The sequence below is a fragment of the Trichechus manatus genome, unplaced genomic scaffold (assembly GCF_000243295.1).
Source record: "Trichechus manatus latirostris isolate Lorelei unplaced genomic scaffold, TriManLat1.0 scaffold00213, whole genome shotgun sequence".
Lineage (NCBI taxonomy): Eukaryota > Metazoa > Chordata > Mammalia > Sirenia > Trichechidae > Trichechus > Trichechus manatus.
In genome coordinates, this window is record NW_004444149.1 from 2,104,594 (window position 1) to 2,125,522 (window position 20,929).

The 20,929-nt window shown below is 48.2% G+C and overlaps 1 protein-coding gene across 2 annotated transcripts; it reads left to right on the plus strand.

The window, feature by feature from the left end:
* Positions 1–4,201: 4,201 nt before the first annotated feature.
* On the plus strand, positions 4,202–20,194 carry PMVK (phosphomevalonate kinase). 2 transcript variants are annotated; one of them, XM_004388554.2, is made up of 5 exons: positions 4,202–4,444; positions 11,995–12,058; positions 14,642–14,794; positions 18,281–18,410; positions 19,714–20,194. In XM_004388554.2, exons 1-5 carry the CDS (start codon positions 4,350–4,352, stop codon positions 19,848–19,850), a joined length of 579 nt encoding a protein of 192 aa, XP_004388611.1. In that variant the 5' UTR covers positions 4,202–4,349; the 3' UTR covers positions 19,851–20,194. The 2 variants fall into 2 exon arrangements, with proteins under 2 accessions (XP_004388611.1, XP_023598338.1); XM_023742570.1 differs by lacking the exon at positions 4,202–4,444 and having other exon boundaries at positions 12,006–12,058; positions 14,761–14,794.
* Positions 20,195–20,929: the final 735 nt, after the last annotated feature.

Here is a 20,929-nt window from a genome sequence, read left to right on the forward strand (position 1 = left end):
GTAAACTTCATTTAAACTACAACAATTATAAAAAAAAAAAAAAAAGAACTATGGCTGCTAACCAAAAGGTCAGCAGTTTGAATCCACCAACTGTTCCTTGTAAACCCTATGGGGCAGTACTACTCTGTCCTATGAGTCTCTATGAGTCAGAATTGACTCGATGGCAACGGCTTTGGTTTTTTTTAGAGGTACCTTAGAAGACATGCTTGGGAATCTGCTTCTGAAAGGTCACAGCCATTGAAAACCCCCTGGAGCATAGTTCTACTCTGCACACATTGGGTCGCCATGAATTGGAATTGACTCAACGGCAATGAACAAGTCAGACTGGGAGGTCAGAGACCGTTCCCCCGAGGAGGTAACACAGCTACGTGTTGAAGAACAAGTACGAATTAGTTATACAAAAAGGTGGGAAGGGTGCTGGACAAAAGGAACCACAAAAGGATGAGTAGTTAGTTAGCGCCCTTTATGGCTTATATCAGACATCCTGCAAGTATTAATTCATATCAACTCTCCTTTTCCAATTCTGGGGCAAAGTCTCTCATACCCCAGTTTTCTGTGGTTTTGTCATTACCTGTCTCCCCACAGGAATGAAAACTCTTTGAGAACAGATTCTGTTCTGTTCATCGTTATGTCTCTAGTGGTACCCAGCAAGTTTTAGACATTTAAATACGTGTTGAATGAATGAATGAATAAACTGCTCTCTCATCAGCTCCCCAAGGATTCAGACTCCCCCTCTTTCCTTCCTTACAACACTCACCCCCTTCCATCCCACGTCTGCCAGGCTCTGTTACCCCTGAAGCAATGGTCATCGAACACCGAGGATTGACTCACAAGCACATCTATGGTTGACATCAGCAGAGGGGAATGCCTGGGTCAGCGGTCAACAGCCTTGGGAAGAGAAACTGGACTCAGAAGCATGGAGTCGAAGCAAGGGCAACTGGTGATCTCCCTGAGCTGGGATGGCATACGGTTCTACCATGGGTTAGGCTAGCTTTCGGGGAGGGATGGGATCTTGGTACCCCTGTTCAGGGCTTCCTTCCTCAGGGCAGGGATGGAGGGACACTGACAAAGCCCAGCTCGCCCCTCATCTAGGCTCTGCAGAGCTAGGTGAGCCAGTCACCTGCAAGGTCAAACTGTCTCTGGATGTTTAATAGAGTGGGCAGGGTTCCTTCAACCAGGCCTGCATTTGGTCTCCAAGTCCAGCTCCTTTCTCTCAGTCAGTGGAGCAAACCTTTCTTTAAATGGTCTGCCCTTTAGTGAGGGATGACTCTCAGGGGTCATTGTGCCCTGAGTTCTGGTGACACCTCTCTGAAGCGCTGGCTGTCTCTAGCATCATCTTCCTAAGCCCCCCACGGGGTGGCGGTGTCAGATGTCTCTGGCCTCCAATCTGAGTCCCCAAGGACTCTGCCCACTCCCTTGCATTCCCTGCTTGTCTCTGCTCATGTCAGACAATTCTGTTCCTCCCCTTTCCCTGCCTCATCCTCACCAGCATCCCAGCCTTCAGACAGGCCATTCTGCCTTAAAAATAGTGCTTCCCTGATTTTGAGTAACTCTCTACTGCTTACAAAGGGCTTTCTGCACATGTTAACTTGTTCGATGAGCCCCTCAGTTGTGGAAGGAAGGCAGAGAAGGTATTCTATAATCTACACAGTTTTATAGGCTAGTGGTTGCATTGCATGGAAGTACTGCTCTGAACAAGTGACCATGAAGGGTAGGATGGATGAGTATGTGAATCTGCAGGTTAAATGGCTTCTGGGGACAACAAGGTCCAGGTGCATTGATAAGAACAGGTGTCTGAGGAAGAGAAGAGGACATCCGAGGCCAAGGAATTGAGTGGGAAGGGAGTTGGATGGCTGGTTCTATGGATAGTGAAGTTACGGAGAGCAACGGCAGGAACTGGATAGAAAAGAAGACTAGGAGTCAGTGGCTAAATTTTCAGTAAATGAGAACAAGCCATCAGGCTTGGTGGTTGTCAGCACCAAGGAGGGGGAAAGGGTAACTCAGCCAGGTGGTGTGAGCCTCAGACGAGACAGAGTCTTCCAAGAGGCAGGGGGAGTCATGGTCTGGAAGCTTAAATGGGAAGGGAGGGAGGTCTATACTGAGGTGTGAGGGCTGGTGGAGAACAAAGAGCAGCTACTTGAGAAGGTAGTAGGGGAGAGTGAGCTTCAGGTGAGGCAGGGAATAGGCAGGATATGGGGGAAGTCTTCTGATCACTGATTAGGAATTCCAGGTAACTTGATTCCAGGGTGTAGGAGGGAGCGAAGTGGTGTGTGTGGACTAGGTCAGGTGAGGGATGAGACTCTGGGGGATAACAAGTGGCCTGGGAAGTTTAGACTTCTTCCTAGTGGTGACTTGTGCAAGCAGGAACGTGATAGTGGAGTTAATGCTTTCAGTCTTGCGGGCAGAGGTGGGATTTGGACTTGCTGTGGAGTCCCAAATAAAAGTTTATTGAATGCTGGCTGGAAAATCTGATCCTGTGTTGAATTACCAGTTGCCACTGAGTTGATTCTGACTCATGGGGATCCCATGTGTATTAGAGTCCAAATCAAACCAAACCCACTGCCGTCGAGTTGATTCTGACTCATAGCGACCCTGTAGGACAGAGTAGAACTGCCCCATAGAGTTTCCAAGGAGTGGCTGGTGGATTCAAACTGCTGACCTTTTGGTTAGCAGCCTAGTTCTTAACCATTATGCCACCAGGCTTTCCTGTGTTACAGTAGAATTGTGCTTTATAGGATTTTCGATGACTGATTTTTCACAAGTAGATCACCAGGCCTTTCTTCCAAGGTGCCCCTGGGTGGACTCGAACCTCCAACCTTTTGATTAGCAGCTGAAGGACTCTAGTTTGCACCACCCAGGAACTCCTTGTGTTGACTTACAAACTCTAAAATTGCAAAGTGCGGAGAATAAATAATCTCTTACCTTTGGATTATACTTTAGAATTTACAAAGTACTTTATTGTACACTTTCCTCATTTCCTTCTTATTGCAGCCCTGTGAGGTGGGCGTTATCAATGGTAACTCAGTGACTTGCCAAAGATCACATTCCTGAGAAGTGTCAAAACTGGGATTAAAACGTTTTCCACCCTATGCTGCCTCTTAAGTGCATTGACTAGTGCAATGCGTTCTGATTTGCTTTAAAAAAAAAAAAAAAGCCCCCCCCAATCTTTTTTATTTGCACTTGACTACTCTACTGTTCTAGTATCTTCTGGGTCATCTTTTTAATATTGAGGAAATTCATGGTTTCTCCCAAAGGACGACTCCATACCTCGCCTTTTCTTGCATTACTTTAGAGCCCATGAAATTGAGGAAATAATGGGTTGCCGGCTCTGTTTTGGCAGGCTCAGAAAAACGCAGCACAGCAGGTCATGTAGCTAAAGACAACTCCGTTTACTCAACTGGGTGTCAGCTGTTGTGGGCAGAGACAGAACTGGGAATTCAGGGGAGGGACAGATCATCACCCTTTAATTCTGGCCCCCGAGCTTCTGGCTGGAGCTGGACTCCGCATCAAACTAGGTATTTTCTTCCAGTGGTGGCTTCGAAGCCGCTTTTTTGCCCTTTCTAGTGATCTCATCCACGTCATCCCAAACCCTCTCGCTTCCGAAAACCTCTGGAGAGGAGGCTGCGGTTAGAAGAGAAACGAAAGGGCTTGAAGGGTCGAATCTCAGCGGGTTCTCCAGCTATAAAGCCTGTTTAACAATACAATTCTGCGGGCTCGACTAAGCGCCTTTCCTAATATGACGTCACCAGTCTCAACCCTCTCCTATCACTGAGTCGATTCACTTCTGGAAAGATCCATTTTCACTTGTGGGGGAAATGTAGATTTGCTTTAGTACATGTACTACAATACACAAATAAAAACGCAGTTTTGAAAACTTATTAAATATCATAACAGTTGCATTTTTAAAAAAATATTTTTTCTGGGCTCTGTGGAAGGGAACTAGAGACTCACCTTAGGAAACTTTAAGATATTATCCCCCTTGGAGGAAAGTAGTTGCGTCCAACTCGCCGCTCCCACGTGTCAGTTAAGGAGGCTTGGCCGTGACGTAAGGTTCTGGGCGGGGTTGGACTGTTCTAAACGAGCTCTGGTAGGGGAGCTCGTTTAGGACAGAAGACTGCACTGGGAATAAACCTTTTTTCACTTCATATTTAATTCGTGTAAACATTAAATAAAATGTATAGAAACACGTATACCTGCCGTCGGTCCTCTCGACGACTACGGAGAAGAAGGGGCGGAATCCCTCCTTGTTGTCCCTCCCCCTAGTGGCGGCGTCTATTTTGCGCCCGGTCGCGCGATGGAAGGGGCAGGGAGAACGGTCTGCTCTAGGGATCGGAAGGCGTCGCGGCCTCATGGCCCCGCAGACCTGCTCCCCGCGGCTGGTGCTGCTGTTCAGTGGGAAGAGGAAATCCGGGAAGGACTTCGTGACGGAGGCGCTGCATAGCAGGTGTCCGTGGGGCGGGGGAGGGGGGGCGATCCCCGTGCCACGTGCCACGAGGAGTGAGTGAGGGCTTGATGGAGCGCGCTTTGGAGCAGGCGTCCTCAGGTTGCAGGGCAAGAGGAGCAGTGGGCAGGGGGAGGTGGAGGACTGCCATCAACGCATAAAACAGCCGTCACACACGCCTACCTGGAAGAACCAGGCGGCCGCCTCTCCGAAGACCTTAAGCTGGAGGTCTCTCTCTCCAAGAGGAATTAATAACAGTTATTACCAACACGCTTTCCGCACACTATTCCTAAGCCTCACCGCAGTGGTGCGAGGTAATTGTTACAGTTGAGGAAACTGAGGCACAGACAAGAACTTTGCTTAAGACCACACCCCAAGTGTGTCTGACTCCAAAGACGGAATCATTGCCCAGCCACCACGGGGCTGTTTAGTAAGCCACCGGGATTTATTGAGCCTCTATTATGTGCCAGGCACTGTGTGTATTATCCCATTTAATCCTCGTAACCTTTTTAGTAGGTACTGTGGGGGTATTAGTTAGTACCTGCATTTCACAGAGGAAGAAACTGAGACTCTGAAGAGTTAAAAGACAGAAAGAGAGAGGGAGGGAGGGAGAGGAGGAGGAGGTGAAAGAGAAGAAGCAGAAAACTAAAGAAGAGAAGAAAAGAGAGGAAGAAAAGCAAACTTGCCAGGGTCACAAAGTTAAGTGTCAGACCCAAGATTCAAATTCAGCTTTGTCTGGCTCCAGGGACTAGGTTCTTTATACTTTACCACACTGCCTCTCCAAATAATAATGACACCTTTTGCTCAGTGTTTTCTCCCAAAGCAGGATGTTCTGTGTGGAAGCATTTTGTGCTGGGGAAAATCAGGCTGAGAAAGCAGAGGAGCTGGGCAGAGTGGAGTGGGACTTCTCTCCTCTTGAAGACCAGTGTGGTGGGGATACCAGGAGGCTAATTCTGGGCACCACAGGGGTTCTAAGAGTTTGTGGGGGAGCCCGGGGCAGAGGTTGCCACCCAAATATTTCACCACTAAGGATCTCACTGGTGGCTCAAAAAGGCAAAGTATTATAATGAAATGTGCAAAGACCTGGAGATAGAAAACCAAAAGGGAAGAACATGCTCAGCGTTTCTCAAGCTGAAAGAACTGAAGAAAAACTTCAAGCCTTGGGTTGCAATATTGAAGGATTCTGCCGGGAAAATACTAAATGACACAGAAAGTGTCAAAAGAAAATGGAAGGAATACACAGAGTCACTGTACCAAAAAGAATTGGTCAACATTCAGCCATTTCAGGAGGTAGCACATGATCAAGAACAAATGGTACTGAAGGAAGAACTCCAAGCTGCACTGAAAACATTGGCGAAAAACAAGTCTTCAGGAATTGACGGAATACCAATTGAGATGTTTCAACAAACGGATGCAGTGCTGGAAGTGCTTACTCATCTATGCCAAGAAATTTGGAAGACAGCTACCTGGCCTACCGGCTGGAAGAGATCCATATTTGAACCCATTCCAAAGAAAGGTGATCCAACGGAATGCGGAAATTATAGAATAATATCATTAATATCACACGCAAGTAAAATTTTGCTGAAGATCATTCAAAAGCAGTTGCAGGAGTACACTGACAGGGAACTGCCAGAAATTCAAGCTGGATTCAGAAGAGGCCATGGAACGAGGGGTATCATTGCTGATGTCAGATGGATCCTGGCTGAAAGCAGAGAATACTAGAAAGATGTTTACCTGTTTTATTGACTATGCAAAGACATTCGACTGTGTGGATCATAACAAATTATGGATAACATTGCAAAGGATGAGAATTCCAGAACACTTAATTGTACTCATGAGAAACCTGTACATAGTCCAAGAGGAAGTCGTTCAGACAGAACAAGGGGATACTGTGTGGTTTAAAGTCAGGAAGGGTGTGCGTCAGGGTTGTATCCTTTCACCATACTTATTCAGTCTGTATGCTGAGCAAATAGTCTGAGAAGCTGGACTATATGAAGAAGAGTGGGGCATCAGGATTGAAGGAAGACTCATTAACAACCTGTGATATGCAGATGACACAACCTTGCTTGCTGAAAGTGAAGAGGACTTGAAGCCTTACTGATGAAGATCAAAGACCACAGCCTTCAGTATGGATTACACCTCAACATAAAGAAAACAAAAATCCTCACAACTGGACCAATAAGCAACATTATGATAAACGGAGAAAAGATTGAAGTTGTCAAAGATTTCATTTTACTTGAATCCGCAATCAACGCCCATGGAAGCAGCAGTCAAGAAATCAAACGATGCATTGCATTGGGCAAATCTGCTGCAAAAGATCTCTTTAAAGTGTTAAAAAGCAAAGATGTCAGTTTCAGGACTAAGGTGCACCTGACCCAAGCCACGCTGTTTTCGATCACCTCATATGCGTGTGAAAGCTGGACAATGAATAAGGAAGACCGAAGAATTGATGCCTTTGAATTATGGTGTTGGCGAAGAATATTGAATATACCATGGACTGCCAGAAGAACAAACACATCTGTGTTGGAAGAGGTACAGCCAGAATGCTCATTAGAGGCGGGATGGCGAGACTTTGTCTCACATATTTTGGACATGTTATCAGATGGGACCAGTCCCTGGAGAAGGACATCATGCTTGGTAGAGTAGAGGGTCAGTGAAGAAGAGGAAGACCCTCAACAAGATGGATTGACGCAGTGGCCGCAACAATGGGCTAAGGCATAGCAACGATTGTGAGGATGGCGCAGGACCAGGCAGTGTTTCATTCTGTTGTACATAGGGTTGCTGTGAGACAGAACCGACTCGACACTTAACAACAAGGATCTCCCCACTTTCTTCCTAAATTGCATCTCTCCTTACCCCCAAACACAGAATCAAATAGTGGTTAGAAGCACAGATTCTGGAATTAGATTGCTAGGGTTCAAATACTGCCTCCACCATTGAGTATGTAATCTTGTACAAATTACTTAGCTACCCCGTGCCTCGGATTTGTCATTTGTAAAATGAGAATAACCAGAGGGTGGTTGTAAGGATTAAAAGGAGCCCTGGTGGCACAGTGGTTAAGTGCTCGGCTGCTAACTGAACTGGTGGTTTGAACCCACCAGCCGCTCATTGGGAGAAAGATGTGGCAGTCTGCTTCTGTGCTTCTACTGTGTCCTATAGGGTCGCTATGAGTCAGAATTAGCTCGATGGCAGTGGGTTTGGTTTTGTAAGGATTAAATGAGATGATGCATGTGAAGGATTTAGAACAGTTCTTAGCATCTAGTAAAGGTGGAGGAACTAAATGTTGGCCATTATTTATCTTACCAATACTGGCTTCACTATTTACCGTGTTGCTTTGGGTTCGTCAGTCCTTCTCACTCAACCTTAGTTTCCTCATCTGAAAAATGGGAATAAAAGCACTTGTCTCACCATGTCAGTATTTAAATGTATTCGTGAGCATCTCAAGGCCACCATAGAAATCATGCATCTTATTCACATTTGTATCACCTTGATCTAAATACATTGTTAGTTGCTGTTAAGTTGGCTCCAACTCGCAGTGATCTCACATATCACAGAATGAAATGTTGCCTGGTCCTTTGCCAAGTTCATGATCGTTGGTATGTTTAGTCCATTATAAGTCACTTCTAAGGAGCATTCTGGTTGTATTTCTTTTAAGACTGATTTGTTCGTTTGACAACTTGTTTTTTCTCCATTTACCATGATGTTGTATATTGGTCCAGTTGTGATGCTTTTTGTTTTCTTCGTTATTGGGCCATAATTCATCTTGTAGTCTTTGACCTTCATCCGCAGGTGCTTCAAGTTGTCTTTTCAGCAAGCAAGGTTGTGTCATCTGCATATTGCAGGCTTTCTTCCTCCAGTCCTAATGACGTGTTCTTCTTCATATAGTCCAGCCTCTCAGATTATTTGTCCAGCATGCAGATTGAATGAGGTGTAAGAATACAACCCTTCTGCACATGTTTTCCAATTTGGGAACCACGTAGTATCCCTTTGTTTTGTTCGGATGACTGCCTCTTGATCCATGTATAGGTTCTGCGCAAGCATAATTAAGTCTTCTGGAATTCCCATTCTTTGCAATGTTATCCATAATTTGTTATGATCCACACAGTCAAACACCTTAGTGCAGTCAATGAAACACAGGCAGATATCTTTCTGGTATTCTCTGTTTTTGACCGAGATCCATCTGACATGAGCAATGATATCCCTCGTTCCATGTCCTCTTCGGAATCAGATTTGAACTTCTGGCAGTTCCCCGTCAATCTGCAGTGCAGTTGTTTTTGAATTATCTTCAGCAAAGTTTTGCTAGCATGTGATATTAATAATATTGTTAGATAATTTTTGCATTCTCTTTGCCTTTCTTTGGAATGGGCACAAATATGATTCTTTCAGTCCTTTGGCCAGGTCGCTGTCTTCCAGATTCACAAGTGAGTGCTGTAGGGTTGCATCCATTTATTGGAGCATCTCAGCTGGTATTCTGTCGATTCCTAGAGGCTTGTTTTTTGCCAATGCCTTCAGTGTAGCTTGAACTTCTTCCTTCAGTACCGTTGGTTCTTGATCATATTCTGCCTCCTGAAATGGTTGAACATCAACCAATTCTTTTTGGTACAGTGACTCTGTGTATTCCTTCCATCTTCTTTTGATGCTTCCTGCATTGTTCATTTTTTTGCTCATAACCAAAACCAAACCAAGCTCGTTGCTGTGGAGTGGATTCTGACTCACAGCAACCTTATAGGACAGAGTAGAGTTACCCCATAGGTTTTCCAAGGAATGGCTGGTGGATTTCAATGGCTGACCTCTTGGTTAGCAGCCTGAGCTCTTAACCATTGAGCCACCAGGGCTCCTTTTGCCCATAGAATCCTTCAATATTGCAACCTGAGGCTTGAAGCTTTTCTTCCGTTCATTCAGCTTGAGAAATGCTGAGCATATTCTTCCCTTTTGATTTTCTCACTCCAGGTCTTTGCACATTTCTTCATAATACTTTGTCTTCTCGAGGCACCCTTTGAAATCATCTGTTCAACTCTTTTACTTCATCATTTCTTTTGTTTGCTTTAGCTACTGTACGTTCAGAGTCTTTTCTGACGTCCATTTTGGTCTTTTCTTTCTTTCCTGTCTTTTTAATGACCTTTTGCTTTCTTCATGCTTCATATATGATGCCCTTGATGTCACCCTACAACTCTTCTGGTCTTTGATCATTAGTGTTCAGTGCTTCAAATCTGTTGTTGAGATGGTCTCTTAATTCAGGTGAGATATACTGAAGGTCGTACTTTGGCTCCTGTGGACTTGCTTTAATTTTCTTCAGCTTCAGCTTGAACTTGCGTATGAGCAATTGATGGTCTGTTCCACGGTTGGCCCCTGGCTTGGATTGACTGATGGCATTAAGCATCTCCATTGTCTCTTTCCACAGAGGTAGTCAATTTGATTCCTTTGTAAACCATCGGTGAGGTCCATGTGTATAGTGTTTGTGTTGTTGAAGAAAAAGTATTTCTGATGAATAAGTTGTTGGTCTTGCAGAATTCTGTCATGCGATCTCTGGTGTCATTTCTGTCACCAGGGCCTATTTTCTAACTACTGATCCTTCTTCTTTGTTTCCAACGTTTGCATCCCAATCACCGGTAATTATCAGTGTATCTTGACTTCATGTTTGATCAATTTCAGACTGCAGCAGGTTGTAAAAATCTTCAGTTTCTTCATCTTTGGCATTTGTGGTTGGTGTGTAAATTTGAGTAATAGTTATATTAACTGGTCTTTCATGTAGGCGTATGGATATGAACCTGCCATTGACCGCATTTTACTTCGGGACAGATCTCAAATGTTCTTTTTAATGATAAAGCATGCCATTCCTCTGCATTTGGTTATTCCTGACAGAGTAGGCTGTATGATTATCTGATTCAAAATGGTGAATACCAGTCTGTTTCAGCTCACAAATGGCTAGGATATCGATCTTCAAGCATTCGTTTCATTTTTGATGACTTCCGATTTTCCTTGATTCGTACTTCGTATGTTCCACGTTTTGATTACTAATAGATGTTTGCAGCTGTTACTTCTCATTTTGACTAGTGCCACATCAGCAACTGAAGGTCCCGGAGGCGTTGGTACATCCACATCGTTAAGGTTGACTCTGCTCCCGGGAGGCAGTGTCTCCACAGTCATATTTCGAGTGCCTTCCAACCCAAGGGGCTCATCTTCCAACACTGTATCAGACAATATTCTGTTATGATCCATAAGATTTTCATTGGCTGATTTTTGAAAGTGGGTCACCAGGCTTTTCTTTCTAGTCTGTTTTAGTCTGGAAGCTCTGGTAAAGCCTGCTGGCATTTGAAATAATGGTGACATAGCTTCCAGCATCACTGTAACATACAAGCCATCGCAGTATGACAGACTGACAGGTGGCTGGTTGGTTCCAAATATAGTCCCCAAGAAATGTTTGGTTCAGTAAATTGATTAGCTGAGTGAGTGAATTCTTTATATTATAGTGACTAAGCCAGGTGAGACTGAAATCTCTCTGGCTGTGAGAGAACTAGCTTAGGGGCCCAGCAGTAACCAAGTCCAGCCAGAATATTGCCAGGCATGAATGTTCACACTGTAATTATAATTTTATCACCTATTACCTATTTTGGAGCCTGGTGGTGCAGTGGTTAAGAGCTATTTCTGTCAAAAGGTCTGCAGTTCAATTCCACCAGCTGCTCCTTGGAAACCCCGCGGGGCGGTTCTACTCTGTCCTGTAGGGTTGCTATGAGTCGGAATGGACTTGACTGCAATGGGTTTGGGTGGTTTTGGGTATTACCTATTTTACCTGTTAATAGTTTAGTGCTCTTTCTCATTCATTTGAGTTTCATAATAATCCTTTGAGGGAGATAGAACAGAAACTATTATCCCATTTTATAGATGAGGAAATTGGATCAGGGAAGTTGAGACCTGTCTTAGGCATCGAGTGCTGCTCTAACAGAAATACCACAAGTGGGTGGCTTTAACAAAGAGAAGTTTATTCTCTCATAGTCCAGTAGGCTACTAGTCCAAATTCAGGGCACCAACCCCAGGGGAAGGCTTTCTCACTCTGTCGGCTCTGGAGAAAGGTCCTTGTGATGCATCAGTCTTTCCTTGGTCTGGGAGCTTCTCTGCACAGGGACCTCAGGTCCAAAGGACACGCTCTGCTTCCAGCACTGCTTTCTTGGTGGTATGAGGTCCTGCATTCTCTGCTTGCTTCGCTTTCCTTTTATCTCTTGTAAGATAAAAGATGGTGCAGGCCACACCCTAGGGAAACTCCCTTTACATCGGATCAGGGATGTGACCTTAATAAGGGTGTTACAATCCCACCCTAATCCTCTTTAACATAAAATTACAATCACAAAATGGAGGACAGCCACACAATACTGGAAGCATGGCCCAGCCAAACTGATACAGCATTTTTGGGGGGACATAATTCAATCCATGACAAGACCTGACGAAGTCGTGTAGATACTGGTAGCAGAAATGGGACTTCAACTTGGGCTTCTGGACTCCTGTTCTGGAGCCCAGAAGCTCTAGGTTAACTGGGTTCTGATCTCCCTGTTCCACAGACTTGGAGCTGATGTCTGTGCTGTCCTCCGGCTCTCTGGGCCGCTCAAGGAGCAGTATGCTCAGGTAGGTGGCGGCTCGGGAGCATCTGCTGGCCGTTGGGGCCCACCTCCTGGGCTTTGGTTGCTGTGGCTGCCACTTGAGCCCCGGGAACCGCCCCGGTGACCACTGCTGCCAGGGGGTGGCCAGCTCTTGGTTTTCTGTGGGTTGACCTCTCTGGGGCATTTTCAGCTCAAGCTTCTTTCCCACTGGCCTCCCTCAGTTCAGGCCACCTCCCCTGAGTATTCGAGAAGGTGTGTCCAGGTAAGGCTGTGGCTGCTGATGTGGTGTGATTAGTAAGAGTCTGCACACATCCACTCACTTGAAAAATGAGACACTTTACATGACTACCCCTCACTCCCCCAGGCTGGCCTGACACAACCCTTGGAATTCTCTCCTTAGAAATGTAGTCACGTAAGTTGTCAAGGTAGATTGTTAAATGAAAACAAAACAAAGATGTAGAACAGTGTGTACGGAATGCTACATTTGCATAAAAAAGAGAAAAAGAATTATATTTGCTCATGCAGTCATTCATTCAACAAATATTTATGGGGTGTCCTCATGATGTTAAATGCTCTTCAGGTGCTTGGGGTGCGGAAATACCTTGGAAGGATAGTAGAGCCTGGAACGTTGGTTGCCTCCAGGGAGGGGAACTAGAGGCAGGGTGCAGAGATGAGAGAGATTTTTCGTTGTAAATGGATGTGTATCTTTTGAATTTTAAACCACGTGAGTGATTGAAATTAAAAAAAAAGGAAGTCTTCCAATGGGGCCTTAGAACCTTAGGCTTCAGAAAGGGAACCTGGAGGGCAAGATCAGCTTCCCACAGAGGGGAGAGTCCTCTTGTCACCTGTGTTCCTGTCCTTGGCGTCTAGTGCACCCTTGTAGAGACCAATGGTGAGCACAGACGCCAGGCCCTCTGTCAGGTGGCCTGAGGCTGGCCTTCTGGGGTCTGTCCCCCTTTACGTGACAGCCCTGCCCTGTGGGAACCATTCTCTTCTCTTACTGGGTTTTCTCCCACCAGCTAAACAGACCCACTCCCAGGATGGCAGCCTGCGGGAGCCTGAGGGGATCCTGGAGATAAGTAGGCTTGGTGGTTTTCAGATATTTTCAGGGAGAACCTTTTCCAAATGAAACTGGCTGCCTAAGCCCCTTGTGTCCAGTAGGCTGACTGGGAGCTACTCTGAGTGGGGGGAAGCAGAGGTGAGGAGAGAGAGAGAGAGGCCACTCAGTCTTCCTGGTGGGGCCTGGGCATCTCTGAGGAACCCCAGGGCTCTGAGGAGCACTTTGAAACCACTGGTTTACTTCCAAAGTTCCCAAATTAGGCCCCACTCCAGACCTAGGGACCCACTCTGGACCTTGGAACCCTGATGGCACACTAGTTAAGAGCTATGGCTGTTAACCGAAAGGTTGGCAGTTCAAATCCACCAGGTGCTCCTTGGAAACTCTATGGGGCAGTTGTACTCTGTCCTATAGGGCCGGTATGAGTCGGAATTGACTTGACGGTAATGGGTTTGTTTTGTTTTTTTTTTTTTTTTTTGGGTCCCAGACCTAGAGAGCCCGATTCTCTTGGAAGTTTGTATTCTAAACACCTCCACAGGAGACTGTGACATGGCCAGCTGTCCCCGCTGTTCGGAAGTTCAATCCCACCCTGTCCCCCAACTCCCATTAAAACACAAAAATCCAAATGAATTGGCAACTCGCAGAGGGGAACTATAACTGACGCGCAGACCCTAATGGCCTGCTCTTCCCCTGTGGTCAAGAGTACACACGACACCAGTTTACAAGCAGGAGGTGGCTGTCAACCTCAACAGGGGAGCCAGTAGGAGGTCTGAGGGGCTGGTTCACCCCCTTCAGTTTGCAGATGAGGAAACCGAGTACCTGAGGCCAGAGGGTCTGCTGCAGTGAGCTAGGGATCCTAGAATCTGAACTGGGTGATGGTTTCCAGACCCCTCCCCACTCTGGAGCCCTCCGGATGGACCCCCCCTGCTTGTCAGTGTCCCTGGAGAAGGAAGGCCAGGACTGGAAGCAGCTCCCCAGGGTGGTCAGAGCAGTCCCCTGGATGTGGGAGGCCCACAAGGTGCCGGAGAAGCCAGTGAAAGAAACAGTGCTGTCAGGCAAAGGTGCCAGGAATTTTGGGGAGTGGGGGAAGGGCTGATGGGGAGAGGAGAGAGACACAGAGGCGAACTCTTCTGGGCTTTGGGATGGGGGGCAATGATGGCAGAAGGGGTCGTGGAAGGAGGATGTGGAACGCATTTCCTGCTTTCGCTGAAGGCTAAGCGTGTGCCCAGGGTGTGCAAACTAATTTCACACTTAGTTTAAGCCAGAGAGAATTGGGAAGGCGAAACTGTTGGCAGAAGAGAAAACCCCATCACACATTTCAAAGACAAATGGAAACACTTTCTGGATTATCCTAGACCTTTCTTCCCTTTGATGATGATTGGGATTCTTTGTTTCTAGGGGCTTTCTCCCTTGTAGGCTGCTGTCCTGGCTGAAAAGTCACCAGTCCTCACATTGGCTCCTGGGGTTTGGGAGCCCAGGGGTGGTTCTCCCTCGTCTTAGGAGACACAGGGGGTGCTGAGAGGCTGGTGACAAAGAGTGTACCTTGGGCAGGAGCACGGCCTGGACTTCCAAAGACTCCTGGACGCCAGCACCTACAAGGAGGCCTATCGGAAGGACATGATCCGCTGGGGAGAGGAGAAGCGCCAGGCCGACCCAGGCTTCTTCTGCAGGAAGATTGTGGAGGGCGTCTCCCAGCCCGTCTGGGTAAGAGGACCCCATGGGAGTGTTAAGAATCCTATTTCCCTATGTGTATGCCACCCTGGTCCAAGCCACCACCCTCTCAGCTGGGCCAGGCAGGTGCCTCCATGCTGGTCCCTGGCTTCCAACTCTTGCCCTCTGTGATCCATTCACCACACAGCAGTGTGACCAAGTCATATCACAGCTCTGCCTGGGACCTTTGGTGGCTTCTCGTTTTTCTAATGAACAAAATCAAAATCCCTAACATGAACTTCTGGGCCTCATACGATCTGGCTTCTGCTCCCCTTTTAGCCTCCTTACCCCTAGAGCTACAGCTGGACCGGCCTTCTCTCAGTTCCTCAAATAAATCATCTTCCGGAAACAGGGCCTTTGCCTGTGTTCTTCCAGCTGCCTTGGACTGCTCTTTCTTCTCTCTTCACCTGTTAGCTCCAGCTCTGCTTAAATGTCCTCTCCTCAGGGAAGCCTTCCTTGATACCCAAGTCTTAAGTGGTGCTCCCTGTGAGGTGCTCCCATAGTACCCTGCCCTTTTCCTTCCTCATTCATTCTGGGAGTAAATATTGACTGAGCGTTTGCTTGTCCCAGGCATGATTCCAGGTTCTGGGAATACATCAGTGCACAAATGTGATGAAGCCACTGCCCTGTGGAGCTTACATTAATAGCTGGGGATGAGGCGGGAGATAATAGACACTAAGTAAATAAATACAGAATATATCAATCAACCAACCAGTTGCTGTTGAGTCCCTCCCAACTCGTGGTGATCCCATGTGTGTCAGAGTAGAACTGTGATTCCTAAGGTTTTCAATGGCTGTTACCTTTTGGAAGCAGATCACTAGACCTTTCTTCCAAAGTGCCTTTGTGTGGATTTGAACCACCAACCTTGCAGTTAGTAGCCAAATGCTTAACTGTTTGCAGCTCCCAGGGACTTAGAATATGGCGGGTAGAGAGAAATACTAAGGAACAGAGGAAGCCAGCGAAAGGCATGCGGAGGGCTGGAGAGGGGTTGCTGATTTACTGAGGGCATCAGGGAAGGCCTTACCGGTACTGACACATTTGGGCAGAAGCTGAAAGAAGTGAGGTAGTGACCGCACGGATATTTGGGGAAAGAGCTTTCCAGAAAGGTGGAGCAGCGAGTGCAAAGGCCCTGATGTGGGCGTGTGCCTGGCACCTTTGAGGAAGAGCCAGGGGCCAGTGTGGGTGACGGTGGAATGGTGGGAGCCGAGGTCAGATCATGCAGGACCTTTGGATGAATTTACATGCTCTGATGTAAGATTTCAGAGACTCGCCCTGGCTGCTGGATGGAGGGTAAGCGTGGAACCAGAGACGCCAGTTAGAGGTGTTTCCGTAATGCAGGTGAGATGGTTATGGCTTGGCCTAGGGTGCGGCAGAGTGGAGTGAGGGGGCTGGATTCTGCATAGATTTTGACAGTAGAGCCGATAGGATTTGCTGATGGATTGGCTGCGGTGTGTGAAGGCAAAGATTTTGTCCGAGCAGCTGGACAAATAGAGTTGGCATTTTCTGAGCTAGGGAAGGAGTGGGAGGAGCAGGCTGGGGGAAGACCAGGGGCTCAGTTTTGGCTCTGCTGAGGTTGAGATGCTTGTAGATATCTTCCGTGATTGCACAGTTATTCGTGAGGCTGCCTGTTCGGCGTCTCTCCCATTAGAACACAAGCTCTATGACGGTAGGGACTAGGCCTGCTTTGCTTACCACTCTATCCCCAGCACCTAGCACAGTGCCGAGCACATAGTAGGTGCTTGTGATAATGTTTTTTTAGTCGTTGGACAAATGAACATGTCAGCAGCATTGATGAGAACAGCAAGCTTTATTCAGGGATTGATTGAACATACTGCTGAGTGGTTATGTGCCAGGTGCTGTTCTAGGGGCCAGGGATATAGCAATGAATGAGGCAAAGCGCTTGCCCTTATGGAGTTGACTCTGGTGGGGCAGACAGACAATACACAATAAAAAATAAAGATGATTTCAGAGAGTACTTAGTGCCAAGAGGCGAGCAGACAGCGTGTCAGGATTCAGAGGGACAGGAAGGGAGCCAGGTGGTCAGGGAAGGCCTCTCTGAGGAGATGCTGACTGAGCAGAGACAGCCGTGAAGTGAGGGAGCTTAGCCTGTGATGATCCAGGCAGAGGGGGTACTGGGTGCAAAGGCCCTGAGGAGGGGGCGTGGTTGGTACCTTTGGGAAACAGCAAAGAGTCCTGTTGGCCGCAGGGGAGAGAATGGGGGCGGAGGGTGGGAAATGAGATGCAGATCTCATAGGGCCTTGTCAGCCAGGGTGAGAGCTTTGGATTTTATTTAGAGCAGGAGAATGACAAAAATCGGATTTGTGGTTTTAAAGGTGCCGGGAGTTGAGGCCCGGTTAGGGTATCCTGGATTCTGGCCTCCGTTTACCCGTTTCTGAAATGAGCGGGTTGGACTGGCGGATCTGAACCCAGAGTCTAAGGCCTCTTTTCGAGTACAATGAGGCTTGACGCCAGCACAGGACACAGGTGTGTTCATGGCAGAGACAGGGCGGCCAGAGCAAGATACGGCTGCAGTGATCGGGGCTGCTACCTGGAGGGAGGCGGGGAGGTCTGTCCAAGCAGCTAGAGCTGATGGGTGGGCCCCATTGCTGCTCTGGGCTGCGGTCCTCTGTGCTCCTGCTGCGGGCCTGGGTCTGCCCAGTGACATCACTAGGAGGGTGTGGGGGTATGGACTGTACCGGGTGACAGTATCAGAGGGGGTGACACCAAAATGACTGTCTATAAAAATATCCCTGTAGTTACAACAACAAAAACATTTTTCGTAAGCCCAGCTTGCATGTATCAATATCCTACAAGGCTAAAACTCTATGCTAATTTACCTTTTGAACCTTCTAATGCCTCCCGGTCGGAGTTGTCATTACTACCCAATCACAATGACGCTTCAAATCACGTGGTTTCATCTGTACACGCTACAAGCATGCACCGTTGTTTTCACTGGTGTTTTATAGTCAGATTTTGTCAAATTTTCTGGTGCTTTTGCTACAATATGGCGGTGATTAGTATTTGTGAACCTGTGTCAGTAACTTTGGAGCCCTGGTGGTGCAGTGGTTAAGGGCTTGGCTGCTAACCAAAAGGTTGGCAGTTCAAATCCACCAGCAGCTCCTTGGAAATCCTCCTGGGCAGCTCTGCTCTGTCCTGTTCCGTCGCTATGTGTCGAAATCGGCTTGATGGCGATGGGGTATCAATAACTTTTTTGAGAATGAAGTAGTAATTCAAGGGAAAAAAAGGAATGATATACGGGATTTATGAGTGACATTAGTACAAAAAACATTACAAGGATTCTGTATGGTCTGGTACAGGAGGAGGCCCGTGGGGGGTGACGTCCATGAGTTACCGCGCTGGGTGACACCAACCTTAGTGATTCCACTGGGTCTGCCCCTCCTTTTCCCTCACCCTCATACCCTGTCCTGCTGCTCCCTGCACCATGTCCTGTTGGTCACTTGTCTGTGTCCCTCCCTGCAGCTGGTGAGTGACACACGGCGCGTGTCCGACATCCAGTGGTTTCGGGAGGCCTACGGGGCCTCGGCACAGACGGTCCGCGTGGTGGCCTCGGAGCAGAGCCGACAGCAGCGTGGCTGGGTGTTTACGACGGGTGAGCTACCAACAACCTTTGCTCTCCAGGACTCAGCCCACAGGTTGGCCACCCCACCTGTAGGGTACAGGCCACCCAGCCCCCTGCTCTGGGTCTCCTGCTCTCTCCCTGGCATGCCTGGGTAGGGGTGTGAGTGAGGGATTATGAAATGGAATCTAAGGCCTGGGGCTCAGGAATGCTGGGCTTCCAGATTAGGGAGTGGGGTGGGGGTGGGTGTCCTTGAGTGGTAAATGTCACCCGACCTTGGCCTGAGCTCCTTATCTGGGCTGGTGGTCTCTGGAAGTCTGGCTGCAACCCACCCCCTCGGTCCTTCACTTCTGCTTTCCAGCCTGTCAGGGGCTGACAGTGGGTCAGAGGACAGGCCTGACGAACGTCACTCCTGTGTGACTGACATAGTAGCAGGGGTGGGAGAGCAGCAGCTCTACTAGGCAGCCTCAGTGGTGCAAGGCCAGGACCTGCTCTGTGGGCAGCCTAGAGGCACAGCCCGGCCTCCTTGCTGTCCTAGGAGGTCTAGTGGGCACGGCCACCGCCGACGGCTGCTTGCCCCCTGGGCACGCACCACCTCCAGGGGCATTACCTCACTTTAGCATTCAACAAACCCATCGGGTAGATGCTGTTTTTACCGGTATCGATTGTTGGATGAGGACATGAGCTTTGAAAGGCTCGGTCTGTTTTCTAGGCCCACAAAGTGAGGGAGAGGCGTTCCTGGGACTTTCAACCCTCAGCTTCTAACCATTGCACGCACTGCTTTCTGCAAGGACGGAATCACATTTAGGAATAGAGATTGACACCACCGACTTCACAGAAAATGAACACGCGGTGCCCTTTTGGGTTGTCTGTGGTTTTAGATGGCCTAATCTGCCCTCTGGTGCGTGTTGCTATGACGTTGAATAGGCTTCAGCAGAGCTTCCAGACTAAGACAGACTAGGAAGAACGGCCTAGTGATCTACTTCTGAAAAATTAGCCAGCGAAAACCCTGTGGATCGCAACGATCCAATCCTGTTGGACATGGGCTCGCTGTGAGTTGGAGGCTGACTCAACAGCAGGTAACAGCACAAGTCTGCCCTCTGTAGGCAGTGGCAAGTGAAGAGTTACATCAGTGGGGCCCTTCTGGGGGCTCAGGTGGCAGTGGGCAGCTATGGGCTGCTGAACCTGGCATCACCGTGTTTCAGGGAATGGGGATTGCCCTGTGGGGTGGGGTAGACTTTGGCTCTGGGCTGGTGGAGGAGAGGCACAGGGAGGGCCTTGCTGTTTTGCGTTTGTTTGGAGGGATGGGTCTGACCTCTCCATGCCTTCTCCACAGGAGTGGACGATGCTGAGTCGGAATGTGGCCTGGACAACTTTGGGGACTTTGACTGGGTCATTGAGAACCACGGAGATGAGCAGTGCCTGGAGGAGCAGCTGGGGAGCCTGATAGAATTTGTCCACTCCCGACTCTAGTTGTCAGGTTCTGGTGGGGAGCCAGGGGTGGCCAGGATGGGGCTGACTGCAGGACACAGGCTTGCTGATGCTGGCTGAGAGGGCCTGAGTCTAGATTTCTGGGACCTGGCAGGTACCGGGCAAGCCTGGGACCCTCGTTTCTCTGTGGAGAGAACAGTCCTGCCTATTCAGCAGGAGACCTAGCGGGCATAGGAGGCTCCACTGGCTGTGCTTGAAGCAGAAACATCGCCATCTCTGTGGAGCCAGGCCTCTTGGGGCCTGCAGTGGCCTGTGTGACCTTGCTTCCCCTCATCTGGGGCAAGAGCCCTGGGATCCCCAGTGTGGATACTAATAAACCTCTTCAGAGCCCACGCTCAGAGTTGGACATCTCTCATTTCCCAGACGCCAGCCCGGCCTGTGTGGGGCTCAGAAGGGGTGTGGTGGTTGTGGGTCTCCTGCTCTGCCTCCAGCCTCGGCTGGAACGTGTTTGGCAGCGGCTGACCTTTGCCTGTGCTGTGTGGGCAAGAGGCCTGCTGTGTCGAAGGTGTGATTGAGGCCTGTCTTCGTTTCTTAGTGCTGCTGTAACAGAACTTGTAACACAAGTGGGTGGCTTTCATGAACAGAAATGTATTTTCTCACAGTTTAGGAGGTTGGAAGACTGAATTCAGGGCACCAGCTCTAGGGGAAGGCTCTCTGCCGGCTCTGGGGGAAGATCTTTGTCTCTTTCAGCTTCCGGTCCTCGGTTCCTTGGCAAATTTCATGTGGCATCTATCTTCCCATTTGTCTATGCTTCTGTGTCCAATCTGCTCCTTTTATATCTCAAAAGTGATTGTCTGAAGACACACCCTATACTGGAAACCCCGGTGGCACAGTGGTTAAGAGCTACAGCTGCTAACCAAAAGGTCAGCAGTTCGAATCCACCAGCAGCTCCTTGGAAACCCTATGGGGCAGTTCTACTCTGTCCTATAGGGTCGCTATGAATCGGAATCGACTTGACGGCAATGGGTTTGATTTTTTTTATACTGATACGGCCTTATTAACATAACAAAGAGAACCCTATTCTCAGATGGAATTAGATCCACATACATAGGGTCTAGGAT